The sequence below is a fragment of the Hippocampus comes genome, unplaced genomic scaffold (genome assembly GCF_001891065.2).
Source record: "Hippocampus comes isolate QL1 unplaced genomic scaffold, H_comes_QL1_v1.1 scaffold132, whole genome shotgun sequence".
NCBI classification, from domain to species: Eukaryota; Metazoa; Chordata; class Actinopteri; order Syngnathiformes; family Syngnathidae; genus Hippocampus; species Hippocampus comes.
In genome coordinates, this window is record NW_017805467.1 from 2,114,819 (window position 1) to 2,128,796 (window position 13,978).

Consider the following 13,978-nt stretch of genomic DNA (forward strand, 5'->3'; position numbering starts at 1 on the left):
AACACAAAAATCCTTTTGTCAGTGACAGTAACACTGTAGTAGCTGACGAAATTTAAAAAAAAAAAACATTCAGAATTGTTTTGTTCTTCAGAAAAATACTGTTTCCTTCAATGTTTGAATACAAAGACACACGCAAAATCTTTTTTACAGGCAAATTTGGTGGCACTAGAAGAGAGCGCGCAGTCTTTTAAACTAAGATGTTCCATTGCAGCTTTTATAAATTAAATGACTGGTAAATAAGAGATTCATATAGCAGAATTAGCTCAGATATCATCATCCACTTTAATCTCAGAGAAAATGAGACTTCAAAATCACAGCAAACTAATGGCCACAGTCTGGTTGAGCAGATAAGGGATGCTCAATTCAGCCACTCAAACACAAGGTGTCAATCAAGGGTGAACAACAAAAGCTGATGACTGAACTTAAAAACAATTTGCCGGCTGAATCGGGACATTCCTTTGTAAATAAGAATCACGCATAATATTAACACGCCCTCACCTTTACACTGAAGGAAGAGATCATCTGATGTTCTGCTTTCACACGTTAATGTGAAAGCAGATGAAGTCAAACCTCTAATTCCCTAAGTGTGTTAAAACAATGCCATGTGAAAGTGATTTCATGGTTAGTCTTACACAGAAACAGAATTCTGCTTGACCAAGCACCTTTCGCACTGCCCATCAACTTCGGCTATTTCTCATCTTTCAAATGGGAGGGGTGGGGGATTGAAATTGAACCGCAAATTTTCCAGTTTCTTATTGACAAGTAAAAGATGCATCAGAGGATAGCGGCTAGTCGGGACCAGAGTGTGACACCCAAGACTCTTGCTTGATGGCACTCTTCAACAAGCATTTAGGACGTCGCACCAGAGGCAGGCACCGACATTGCTGCGCATCAATTTTTTTGTAAGCATTAATTGTCGGAAATGTTCTGCTTCGGTGTGTTATGAATGGAAGGCATAGGCGGATAAATGTTCTCCCCGCCTTCCGCATCTGACACGTCCATTTTATGGAAAGGCAGTGTGAAAAGGGCTAAAGTCAGATCGTGACCAATAACGTTCTTGAAAGCAACACTCAATTTTTAATGAATACGATCTTGCACTAAAAGTCTCCAAGGTGCATAACCCACTTTCCAATGGGAGATGAGCGCCGATGGGAAAGGGGCACAGTCATTGCCTTCACTTCGAGTTGTACGCAGCACACTTTTGATTAAGAGGGTTCTCGGGAGACTTCATCCATTCCTTCTTCAAGAGCTGCTTCAGCTGAGACAATCTCATGTTGGGGTTTTCCATCTTCAAGCGAGGGAGGTTGGCCTCCTCGAACGACGTGAAAGCGGCTTTCATCCGGCGCTCCGGGTGGCGGTCCAGGTCCTCAGGTGCAATGCTGAAACAGGAGTTTTGGCAACATGAAACATGCTTTTATTGCAACTCCTAAAGCCCTTATTTCACTGAGCGGTAAAGGTTGGCGAGTATTTGCGCATGGTCCGAATGTTAGTTTTTCATCAGAGTTCATCCAAGGTTGCAAAATGTTCCAAATATGTTCACAAACAGTTTTTCTTGTCCCCCCAAAACTTTGAACTTGTCCAAAATTGGATGGGGACAAGAAATGTATATGTCTGGCGAACGTCAGGCAATGCAGAACACACACACACACACACACACACACACACACACACACACACACACACACACACACACACACACACACACACACACACACACACACACACACACACACACACACACAATCATGTGTATCTACATTAAAATTTGATATGTGGGTGTATGCTAGCACCCTTAAGTCCACTTTCATCAAACTTTAGTTTGTTGCGCGCTTGATGCATTTTGTTTGGTATGGTGTGATATAATAATCGAACTCAGGTCTAACACCATCTACAAGAGGCGGTCTCGGTACTACCCCACATAACCGGAATTTGATTGTGTTAACACTGCAAACAGACTTTCATCTGCTTTGACTGACGGAATGCATCTACAGTTTTACACGTACAGTGTCCTTCCATGATTATTGGGAACCCTGAAGATGTGAAGTCTTCACATAAATTACATTTTTATTACTGAGGCATACTCTCATACTGAAAATGGTAGAAATGGTCGACACGAAACAGAATCAAGCTCCTCCCATTGCCTTCTCAGTAAGCAGACCTCAACCCCAGTTTAAATCTGTGGAGTTATCTAAAGAGGAGAGTGCAGAGGAAAGGACTGAGGTGGTTGGATGATTTAGAGAGATTGCGTTAAGAGTAATGATCGAACAATCCTCATGTCCTTCTGTCGTCTCCAATCTTTTGAAACATTATAGGAGATTATTAGTTTCTCTTTTGTTGGCAAAAGGGGATTGTACAAAGTATTAACATCAGGGGTGCTAATAATTGTGGCATACATAATTTGATGTTTTGTTTTTTTTTATGTGGGAACCCCTTCATGTAATTTCCTTCATGTGTAATGCAAAGCTGGAAGTCAACAAGTGTCACACCACAGGTTGTGTTTAACCTCTACTGTATGTCGATAGCATTTCAATTGTTTGCAGCACATCTTAAAATCATAGTAGTAATTGTTTGATTAAGACAACATCTACCTGAATCGGTACGATAGCCTCATGTGAGTATTGCATGAGATTGCAAGACGTGTTCGATGTAACTGTAAAGGACAACTTATGTCCATGTTACCTTCACTGTTGCAACAATACTTCCTGTTTATAGTCTTGCTCCCACAACAGACCAATGAGAGAAGAGAGGCACTGCAACATGGTTTCCTCAGATGCATTTTGGTTTAAATTCTCGCTTACTTTTTAACCATGTGAGAATTAGGCAAAATAGGGGGAAAGACACAAACTTTTACAAAACCATTAACTGTTTGAATCAGAATAAACAAGTGAGGTATGAAAGCAGCCTAAAAGGATGCTGTCGATATTGATTTTACTGTACAATATGTATCAAAACGATTGTTACCTCAGCACAGCAATGGCATCTTCTACTGTTCTAGCTTCAACTGTTCCTTCCTCCTGAATAATTCTGTTTACATTTTCTTCCAGTGGAACCTCCAGATGGCTCTTGTCTGTGGATTCAACATGGAATTCGTTATTTCAAGATGTTAGGTTATGTTAGATGAACTGGTTTTCCAGGGGCAAAAAAAGTTTTGTCTTTGTGTGAACTTGCACATCGTATTCAAGTTAACCTTTTGGCTTGAGCTGCTGAGGCTGCGGGACATTCTGAATAGCCTCCTCTATCTGGGCTCGGGTCACCTTTCCACTACTTCCACCCTCTTTCTGGGTTTTGCCTTTTATCCTGGCATTTTCCTCATCAAGGAGGCGCTGGGATTCCTTTTTCCTCTCCAATACCTCAATCCTCTTTTTCTCCTTATCGTCCTGCAAAGGCAGTAAATAATTTTACAGTTGCACATCATCTGATTCTTGCAGAACTGTTGAGAAACTCGTCATGAAGCATGGACAGGATGGCATTTAGATTAGATTAGGGTCGGTGCCTACCTTTCTCTGCTCTTTTTTTAGTACATGTTTGTCAGTTTCCTGCCACAGGGCATCATCCTCTTCCTGCTTCTTGCGCGCATCCGCCACTGCCTTAGCCTCAGCCTTGCGGGCCCTGGCTGTGGCCGCCTTGGAGTTCTCACCCTGGAATTTCTTCGGCATCCCAGCAGCCGTCGTTCAGCTGACATGAAATGAGACCACGCTATCATTTAAAAAGTATCTTTAAAATATTAGTAAATTAAGCAATTATATCGTACAGGTGTTTATATATTTCATCATGTAGTAGCATCCCTATTGAATGAAGTCGATCAACGTTACAGGTTAAAAACCGAAAGCAGGAATGGGCAGTGGCATTGTGACAAAATAATAACGGACATTTTTCTAAAGATATAGCCCACGAAACAGTCGGACTGACCGATAATATATGCTTTCGTTTTCTTACAAATTGGGACAATAGTTCCTTTCATAAGTGTCGATAAGGAACGATTGCTAGTGCTGACGGATGAAAACTGAAAAAACACGTCAAGCTTGTTGTTGTTGTCACTCTTCTTTCATATTTTCTACAACAATGAAAATGTACAGATACTTAGTATATCATACCAGTATCCGACGAAATTCAGGTTGTAACTAGACGGCAGATCTTGTTTTCGTTTGGGTATGTGCCAGAGCCTGTCGACGCACTCTGATGACGCATTTATATCCAACGAGGTTACTTTAACGTCATATCCTGTCACCAAATGACACATTTTAAAAGTAAAACTGTTGTATTTTCTGGAATGCAAATACAATCGCAAAGCATCATGTTTGAAGGAAAGAACGCCTATATGTTTCCTTACAGCTAATGACAAAGGTTTATTAATAATTTGATAACGGTTTAAGGCGAACCAAATGCTGTGTTTACTTGTGCTTTGTAGAAAGGATTCCGTCAGTCGTCATCTGTACTTGTGGGTAAAAAACAAAAAACAAAAAAAAGCTTTGTAGAAGAGGTGAGAGTTGTCCTGCAGCCTGCAGCAATCTAACAAAAAACAGATAAGAGAGAGGGGTGTAATTTCTCAACAGCAACATGCAATGCTCCGGGTATCCCTCCTCCCTCATTTCAGTTTAACGCTAAATGAACAACCAATACCAATTACAATAATGCGAGTACATTAACCTTTAACGAGGCAATAAACAATACGTCCAAAAAAAAAAAAAAAACGTCACAAAGACTGGTGTGCCAATGTTGTACAAAGATCACCCTCAGGAATGGTAAACCGTCTCAGACCTTTCCCACTGAATCAACGAGTCGAGGTATGGTTCTAAGTGATGTGGATAAAATATTATTTAAAGGAATTCACGGTGGGCTATAGCTCATAAATAGATAATAGCCACCCCCAGAAAATATCTGATGCATCGATGCAAACATGCCCAGTTTGAAATTTCAGGAGTTTTTAATTAAGTGTATTTGCTATCAAACATTACCTGACCGACATAGAAAAGTAAATTTGAAAGTTATACTTAAGTAAGCCATGATCTTTCAGGTAAACTTGTATCTGCTTCGGAGCTATCCAAATCTGGATTGCTGGAATAGAAAACGGATTAAAGTAGCACATTTGGTTTGTTTTTGTTAAACCTGTGTATAATAAAGAGCATCAAAATTGGAGTTAAAGGTAGAGAGAACTAAACAATTTATTAAGATAAATAACAAATATCAAGAGCTATTGTACATTCATGCTCTGTTGCACCCCCAACAAATTCCTCATATTACAAGTCAATAGAATGTTAATCATTTTAAAATGAGCTACAATATAAAATTGAATATATGACTACCACCTCTGTATTTGAGTAAAAATAGGCATGTTTATAATTCAGAAGTCATTGTCGCTTTCATCGAAAAGAGGAGGTCTCGTGCGTCCCCTAGACGTGTGTGTTGCTCTAGCCACATGGTCTTCCAAGCTGTCATCGTCTAATTTGCTCTCATCCTCGCCGTCTTCCTCTTCGTCGTCTTCATCCACCTCTATCTCGCTGTCTTCTGACTAAAATAGAGAAAAGACAGAAAAGGCATTACAAAAGCGCCACGTAGTTTTCATAGTTGTATCATGACAGGGAACACACTAAAAACCGAAAGAATATACTCTTAAAGATAAGGATTCTTGCTAATATACTTGAACTACAAGTGGAAATTAAGCTGTATACTAATTTCAAAGGAAAATCTTATATGGCAAATCTTAGGTTATAAAAGCTAGATGATCCAGTGATGGAAAATATCAGGGTGGGCGATCTAATTTTAATACACAAAAAGCTATAAGAATCAACTAGGCAATGACCCTGTACAAAGTACAAACCTGTCTTTTTGGTTGTTTTGGCCTTCTGGAAATGGCTATTGTTGGCTTTAAATACAAAGGTGAGTGCAAAGAGATGGGTGAGATACTAAAAACAAAACCTTTAAAAGAAAGACTGCTCTTTGGACAGAGATAGTAGCTGTAAGTACCATATATGTTTGTGAAAATGTTTACCTCATCACTGTCACCGCCCTGCATGTTCCCAATGAATCGTGTTCCTCTTCCTGAAAGAAAAACAAATATACCAGTGTACATATTATAAGTAATAGTTCGGACATATCATAAAGTATGTATACTCTTGACTGTTGCAACTTGCATCTGGGATGATCAAATAAAAAGCATCAGATACAGACCCACAGAACAGCGCAAGTTAAATCAATGCTCCACAAATAAACAGCTCAAGATGACATACTGAACAAATCGCCCATCTGTTTAGCAGCCATCAAGCCATTTCGAGTGGGTCGTGGATTGGAGGGCCGTGACTCTTCCAATTCACTGTCCATGTCACCTTCATCCTCAAGAACATCCATGTCAGAGTCCACATCTTTCACTGAAACAAATTTCATAGAACAAACGCAACATGACACTTTAGTGGCAGCAGCTTGGATGTTATTCATTTTAAAATTATTTCCAGTTCTCACGTGAGCTCCTCATTAGATCCCTGTCCTCCTCCTTCAGATTTTGCTGCATCATCCTCAGGGTGTTTTCGGCCTCCTGCGAGGGGAAAAAAATGGACAACATACAGGGAGCGAGTAAGAAAGGTGAGACACACACACTTTTTAGCAGGCGAGTAATTTTAAACTAAATCCTTCTATGCATTTTCTGTAATGCTTGTCCTAATTAAGGTCGCAAATAAGCTGCAACCTTTCCCAGCTGACTTTGCGTGAAGAGGCTACACTTGAGGCTGGTTGCCGGTCATTTGCAGGGCACACAGAGCCAACCATTCGGACAACTCACTCATTATATCGATGGACAGATTTGAGTTGGCAATTACCCCAATGTGCATGTTTTTGGAATGTTGGAGGAAGCCGTGGTAAGCCATCAAATAAAAGGTGAACATGTAAAACACACACAGGAGGGCCTGAGCCGAGATTTGAATCTTTTGACTTAGTGCTCTCCCCTAACCACTACTACACTGTGCTGCACATTTTAAAACGAAATAAGAAAACAAATGGATGTTACATGACGTTTAGAATTCCGGTATGTTTTGAGAATGCATCTAAAAACATACAGGCCTCCTCGGAGGTTGTAGATAAATAACATTTTAGACATTCCGGAGCCATAGACTGGTCAGAGCCAAGCTGTGGTAGTCAGCGGGTCTGTTCTAACAATAGCACACCACTGATGGCGAGAATCTAAAGAAGAATGTTCATATTAATTTATTCTTATCAATCTAAACTGAAGCGACACGGTAGTTGACTGCTTAGCACATCCGCCTCACAGTGCAGAGGTCCGGGGTTCGATTCCAGGCCCTGGCCACGTGTGAAATTTGAATGTTCTCCCCATATCTGTGGCGGTTTTCTTCGGGTACTCTGGTTTGGTCCCACATTCCAAAAATATGCACATTAGGTTATTTGATCATTCCAAACAGTACTTTGGTGTGATTGTGAGTGGTTGTTTGTTTTTGTGTGTGCTGCGATTGGCTGGCAACAGTTCAGTGTGTACCTCGCCTCATACCTAAAGTCAGCTAGGATAGGCTCCAGCACACCCATGATGCTTGTGAGGATAGAGTGATTTAGATAAGAGATGGATGAAGAATCTAAACTGAAGATGAATGTTAATATCGATTTATTTTAAGTCAACTTGATACATGTGTCTTAATGTAGCAAATATTCCATATTTGGTCCATATAATTGTTAGGTTTTTATTGTGCTGTATTTTTAATACCGTGATTCTGCCATATTTTTGCTCACGGTTATCATACCATTAAAATACAATCACCCACCTCAAACCGCTCTTGCTCCAGTTTATGGTAATCTTCTAGCTGAGACTCCAGAAAACAAAGGTTTTTGAACTTTGCCACGTAGATCTCATACTGCTTCTGCAGGTCTTCTTCAATCTTTTCATATTCGTCCATGAACGCCGGTCTTAACACAACATGAAAGAGAAATGTTTAAGTATATCTTCTGTTCCGATGAGCACTCAAACTTTGGTTTAACAAAGAATTGGGAAAATGCAGAGCAAAAAGTGTCATTTTTAATTTGATCTCTTACAGTGACAACTGTACACAGAGGGCACGTTCAAGGAATCGGCTACATCATTCATTATAAAACTCCACAATGAAAAGAACATTTTAGCTGACAGGCTCATCAACATACTATATAGCAACAGAATTGATCAATACCTTGTTAATGGTCAACTCAAATATGTGTGAAGCCACTGTAATCGGACTTTGTGTCCACATTTGGGGCCCAACACCAATGAAAAACATTGACACATATGCTCCGTGACAGAGGGCTCTGCTGTCCGATTAATTTGTGGCAACAGTGTTAACTGACCGCACACTTTGCAGTGTCTGAAGTCTCTTCCGACTCCTCTCCAGCTCCTGTTTCTTCTTTTCTATCTTGGCATCCAGGCTGGCCTCATCAGAAACAATGCTATTCAACATCTCTTTGGTTTTCTCCACTGTTTCCTTGAGAACAAACACAATAAATGTCAATTGATGAATCTAAAAATATAGTAAAACAGAAAAGTAATACTGACTAGGGCCTCCCTGATGGCTACTCTCAGGGCCTTTTCGGTCACATCGATCTCCAGAGGTCTTGCAATGGCTGCAGTTCTTTTTTCCTAAACATAATGCATATACCGGTACACTCACATTCACATTCTTGAAGATAATAAGGACTCAAAATCATTTAATTACTGTATGTTTCTAGTCACCCTAAGTTCCAGCTCCTTGCCCAGTAAATCAAACAAAGATGCTCCTTTCGACGTGACTTCTGACGCTAGCTGCCGAGCTGCCTTGAGGTCAGAAATCTAACAGGAAAACACAAGGAGACTTAGTAAAACAATAACAACCGAAGAGAATGTACATCAGTGCATCACTGCGTACATGCATCTTAGAATACAGCTATATCCAAATGTATTCATTTTAAAATAATTAGATTTTTTTTTTATCGTGATTGTAGCTTTGAGAGGTCTGAAGCTATACAAAAAATACAAAGTTGAAAATCTTAGAATATGCGAATATTGTACTGCACTAAAAATACAGCGGCTCGCGAAAGTTTTCAGCCCCTTGAAATTTTTGACATTTTGTCACATTCCAAGCTTCAAAGATATGAAATTGGATTTTTTGGAGTGGAAGAATCTACACCAAGTGGGACACAATTGTGAAGTGCAACAAAATTCCTGCAATATTTTAAACTTCTTTTAGAAATAAAAAAAATGAAAAGCGCGGCGTGCAATATTATTCGGCCCCTTTATTGTCATTGAGTATTAACTCAAGGGGGTGAATAATTTTGCATGTGCTACTTTTTTATTTTTTAATTAAAAAAAAAAGTACATTTTTCATCAATTTTGTTCCCCTTCATGATTGTGCCTCAATTGGTGTTTATTCTTCACAAAAAAAGAAAATCTGTTATATCTTCATGTTGCTCTAATACTTTATATTTATTTTTTAGATCTTGTTAAAATACATTTGTCCAAAGTCACCTGTTTTTTGTTGTATTTTTTTTTTTTTTTTGCTGGAGCAGCACCTGTGTGCTGACGGTTTCCTCTCAACAGGCCCAATATACACAATGACCTCATATATGTTAATTATCAGCTTACCCGTGAACCAATGTCAAATTTAAACTTGATGCTGTCCTCCTCGACTCTATCTTCCAGGCCCATCTGCTTGGTCTTCATTGCACTGTACAGCACTGACGTGATCTTTAACATCTCTTTCACTGCGTAGCCATCAGCCTGGTAGAGGCGCTTGGTGTTCAGCTTGACGTGCGCTTTGGTTGCCTACATCAAGGACAGACATGAGGTGAGCAGCAGGTTCTACATTGCATTGTGTTAAAACAACTAGTACAACTACATTGCTTTATTTGCTAAAGACAACACATTACCATGAACTGAGCCACGGCTTTTATGAAGAATACTCGGTCTGACTCTGTGTCCACATCTGTAGGAATATCCATCTGAGGTTCATATCTACACAATTGGGATGGGGGAAAAATGACAGAATGTTTCTTGAAGGGGGATGTACAGTATTAAAACAACTTTACTTTCTGATTGTTTGTTAACACAGTTGTCATGAGTGTCAGTCCACACATCGAATGTGAACGCAAACAACCAAGCACCGCAAATCTTCTGTTAGATAATGACTGTTTTAAATTACATGGGAGGAGACTGTATGGATCAGTGGACAGGTACTTGGATAGGCCTGACGGAACTGATAGACAAGAATGTACCTTTTAACGAGCCATATCATGATTTCTGCCACCAGATTGAAGTTAGGTGTTCTGAAATTCTCCAACGAAATCAAGCGAGGATAGCCCAAAGCTCTCATCATTTCTGTAAAATCTGTCGTTGTAAAGGTGTTGAAAATTAACAAATGTGACAACCCATTCACGAGTGCAAAAATACCACATATACACTTCTTGAGTCTGGTGTGTAAGTAGCAGATGACGAGGACAGCTTACTTCTCAAATCTCTGAAAGACATTGTGACTCGTGTTGTCCTCACTGGTTTGGAAAGGGGGTAAAACACAAAAGTAACCATGAATAAATTTCGGTGTTAATTCAAGCAGACTGCAGATTTAATATATCGAGCAAAAATGCTAAGTATAGAACGCTTGGAAAGAGAACGTGTTAACATCGCTTGTTACCACTTTAACTCTCGACCCAAGATAACTACATATCAATAATTGAGACGAGGCTGTGTGGCTAAATGCATTTTTATTATTGAATGCACATTTCCGTTGAAATTGGAAGCGTTTGTGCCTTTCAGCAGACGATGCTGTTGGTGGAAAAACCTAAATGAACGCGTAATCGCTACATCTGACAGAAGAACTCTGCTAACAATACAATGTATCATTTAATCATCTACCTTGTTAAAATGACTAAATAAATCAGTTTTAGTGTTTACAGAGAGTCACCAATGGTTACCTGTTGACCAGCAATTCGGACAGTCGACCTCGGAGATGTTGTTCGACACGGAAGAGCCAATGCTGCCTGTCCAATCATGAATTGCTTTGCTCTAATCCAGTCCAATGGGAGGTGAGGATGTTGGGTCGGGCGCCATATACTGTCTTTGCGGTACACTAAATAAACATTCTGAATCATTTGTTTTTGCGTATTGTTTTTCATTGCACCATAGCGATTATAAATGACCAAGCAGACTTTTTTCCCCGTTCGGGTGACCTTAATTTGAATTTGGAGCCATGCTCAGAAGAAAGGATCAGTCATCAACTCCCTTACCTTTACATTCGTGTTGGTACAGTAGTATGACCTTTGAGTCTATCACAACGTTGTTATTATTCTTTATATGATTATTAATTCGTGTTGATACATTGGCACCAAATAAAACTGTGATTTCAAATTGTCACCAACTAAAACTGTGATTTCAAAAGTGCACTCACACTTGCAGGAGGCCACATTGATGAGGTTTTGTGAATTTTGCTCACAATTTAAAGCAGTTCCGGGTGTCTTATTAACTTTTTGTGTCTGTGAGATGACCATGCAGCAGCAGGTGTATTAAAGACTGGCACCTTCATTAGTATTGCATTCTGCCTTGGTATTGTCAAACTTTAGAGCTGTCCAGATGTAACTAATTTTCCTGCTCGCCCTGATTTTCTTAAATATTGCTTGAAAGCATGTGTCTGTTGTTTGTCCTTGTTCTGCTGTCCCTCCCTTCTCCGAGTGCTCTAACTGCCACCACTTTAGCCCAGTGCAGTCAGACAAGAGTTGACAATCATGTGTGGACTCTTGAAAAGAGCAAGAGCGAAGGGCCCTTTTGTTCACAACTGACACATCACTTCATGCAAGTGACTGTATGACCCAGCCAAACACCTCACTTGAATTCAGTCTTTTTTTATGTAATTTGTGTAAACAACAAACCCCAAGTCAAATAGCCCCATGGAACCATCAAGAGTTTGAGACTGCTTGTCTGAAGCAATTGGCCAAAATCACACTGGAGCAATGCATGCAACTAGTTTCTCCATACAGGAGGTGTCTTGAAACTGTTAGTGCTGTATGAAGTTGAGTTGAGATTTATTACCCACAACTTAATTTTTGAAAATCTTAGTAAATCTAGAAGCCAACATTGAACCCAGAGTGTCGATGTGCAAAGTTGAGTTCTGTACTGGATGGACAAGGAAGGTGTTCAAGTGTCTTGTCGGCCACAGGGAGGCGACACCTTCACGTGTTTACCAGAACAGAGCGTTCTTTCTTCGAGCAGTATTGCTACAGCTTAGCACGATGGAGCAAAGCGGTGAACCTCTTCAAAACGGCTCAGCCACAGCAAACCAATCCCCTGTCCGTGGCTTTGACAGTAAGCGACTGAAAGAGATAGAAAACGCCGCTTTGCAGACCACTCTAACGTCACGAATGGAATCGGAGTCGAGGACGGACGCCGTGAGGCCGACTGAGCATCTGCCCGCCGAGGAAGAGCAGCTGAACGGCTTGCGCTTGAGCCACTGCACGCTCGGCTCAGACGCCGATGCGGAAGAAACGCTGTCGGCTAGAAATGTGGAGACGGTGCGCGTCGAACAGGAGAGGACCCTGACGGACCATTTGAACAAACGACTGCTGTCGTCTTTCCTGGAGAAGCTTAACAAAAATGACTTAGCGCTTCCCGGTGTCGAGCGGCTTGACTGCGCCGTAGCTGACGAAGACTCGAACAGGGCCGCAGAAGATTGGTGACTCACCGGGACGCCTGTCTGCGCACAAGGGGCCTCGTGGTTCACCCAAGAACTATGTGCTATGCTTCAAAGCTCACACCCTATAATTCAGCTACACCGGCAACCATTGCATTGCTTTACGTTTTATTTTCTACACTGACAGAAGTTGAGTAATGACTTAAAGTTTAAATGTTATGCTGTCGTTTTAATCGGGACGGTTGTAAATTCTCATTTGCTGCACAATTTCCCCATTTGTTTCATCTTGTTTGAAGTGTAGGTTTTCAGCCATTGAGCAATATAAGTAATAGAAGTACACTCTCCCAACTTGAGTTAAAAGTTCTGAGCAATATTGAAAATAAACCATTGAAGTACCACAGTGAACAGTTTGTTGTTGAATATTGTTTCAGGAGGAAAAGTGCACGAGTTAAAGTGCAGCCCCACAGTGTGACCACATAAAGAATTTAAACTGATGTGTGAGTTTTTTTTTTTTTACATGTTAGGGATTAACATGTACCGCTTTTGAGCTCTGCATTCTTCAACGTCTATCATTTTTTTTGTCCTGTCACCAGGCTGATCAGGCCATTTAACCTGCCAGTGTCTACATTGGGTCAGCGAAGGAACTCAAACGTTATTGGAACAAGAAGTTGATTTAAAACATAATTCAAGAGCTACTGTAATTCTTTGAGGGAATTTTAGTAGATAAGTTCTGCAGGGCAGCAAAAAATGACTCTTCCAACAAGATAACAAATACAGAATGTTAGTGATTTTAAAAAAATGTTTATATGTAGACAGTGGGCTTAGTTTTACATTTGGTGGATGTCGTTTTCATCCTATTTGTGGGGCCTTATTAAAGGTACACGCTTTTCTTTTCACAATGTGCCATGGAAAAATGTTAAGAAGCTTGTGTAAATAAATTTGAGCCCCATGAAACATGGCAAATACTACAAATGGAAGATATTTTCTTGGGCCCTTCTGTTATGGGCCCACAGAATTGTCACATTTCTCCACTTAGTGCTCCTACTAAAATGATTTAATTACAATCTATGTCCACTATGGTGGCTGGCAGGGGCAAGCATGCTGCTCACGGCCGAACGCTAGAAAATCAAAATGCCGGGAGAAAAGAGATGCAAACCAAAAACACCACAAAAACACTGAAAGGAAGAAATGCAAACAAGCAAACACCGCAAACAAAAACCAAACACACAAAGGCAAGAATGAAATGCTGTAATCACAGCAAGTGGAAGCAAACATCACAAAGCACCACACAAATGGTAGACACCACCCGCCCCCCCCCCCACCCCCCCACACAAAAAAGAAACGCGGGGGCCAAAACAAAT

At 40.4% G+C, this 13,978-nt stretch overlaps 2 protein-coding genes and 1 long non-coding RNA gene across 5 annotated transcripts in view; 1 reads left to right on the top strand and 2 right to left on the bottom strand.

The window, feature by feature from the left end:
- Positions 1-1,058: 1,058 nt before the first annotated feature.
- On the bottom strand, positions 1,059-4,220 carry ccdc124 (coiled-coil domain containing 124). Of its 2 annotated transcripts, none has more exons than XM_019875243.1 (5): positions 4,095-4,220; positions 3,498-3,675; positions 3,188-3,377; positions 2,962-3,067; positions 1,059-1,379 (listed from the first exon to the last, which is right to left on the bottom strand). In XM_019875243.1, exons 2-5 carry the CDS (start codon positions 3,654-3,656, stop codon positions 1,175-1,177), a joined length of 660 nt encoding a protein of 219 aa, XP_019730802.1. In that variant the 5' UTR covers positions 3,657-3,675; positions 4,095-4,220; the 3' UTR covers positions 1,059-1,174. The 2 variants fall into 2 exon arrangements, with proteins under 2 accessions (XP_019730802.1, XP_019730803.1); XM_019875244.1 differs by having other exon boundaries at positions 3,498-3,672; positions 4,095-4,194.
- A 249-nt stretch (positions 4,221-4,469) lies between these two features.
- Positions 4,470-13,978, top strand: part of LOC109519013 (uncharacterized) — a 20,037-nt gene continuing 10,528 nt past the window's right edge. The window contains exons 1-3 of one of the 2 annotated variants that reach the window (XR_002168861.1): positions 4,474-4,784; positions 6,494-6,576; positions 6,661-6,693. This is a non-coding gene — a long non-coding RNA (uncharacterized LOC109519013). Of the gene's footprint in view, positions 4,785-6,493; positions 6,577-6,660; positions 6,694-13,978 lie in introns of those variants that run through there. The other variant, XR_002168862.1, reaches the window with a different exon arrangement.
- Positions 5,138-11,250, bottom strand: cluap1 (clusterin associated protein 1). Its single transcript, XM_019875242.1, has 13 exons — positions 10,909-11,250; positions 10,444-10,485; positions 10,213-10,324; positions 9,868-9,952; positions 9,584-9,763; positions 8,696-8,791; positions 8,519-8,602; positions 8,314-8,447; positions 7,761-7,902; positions 6,457-6,529; positions 6,228-6,365; positions 5,990-6,039; positions 5,138-5,509 (listed from the first exon to the last, which is right to left on the bottom strand). The coding sequence occupies exons 2-13, from the start codon at positions 10,463-10,465 to the stop codon at positions 5,342-5,344; spliced, it is 1,284 nt and encodes a 427-aa protein (XP_019730801.1). The 5' UTR covers positions 10,466-10,485; positions 10,909-11,250; the 3' UTR covers positions 5,138-5,341.

Coding starts and splice junctions, on each gene's coding strand:
- ccdc124 (XM_019875243.1), bottom strand. CDS start 3,656: ATGCCGAAGAAATTCCAGGGTGAGAACTCCAAGGCGGCCACAGCCAGG. Junction 3,378..3,497: donor TAAAAAAAGAGCAGAGAAAG/GTAGGCACCGAC, acceptor CTGCCTTTGCAG/GACGATAAGGAGAAAAAGAG. Junction 3,068..3,187: donor TCAGCAGCTCAAGCCAAAAG/GTTAACTTGAAT, acceptor TTGAATCCACAG/ACAAGAGCCATCTGGAGGTT.
- cluap1 (XM_019875242.1), bottom strand. CDS start 10,465: ATGTCTTTCAGAGATTTGAGAA. Junction 9,764..9,867: donor AAGCCGTGGCTCAGTTCATG/GTAATGTGTTGT, acceptor TCCTTGATGTAG/GCAACCAAAGCGCACGTCAA. Junction 6,040..6,227: donor ACAGATGGGCGATTTGTTCA/GTATGTCATCTT, acceptor TTTTTCTTTCAG/GAAGAGGAACACGATTCATT.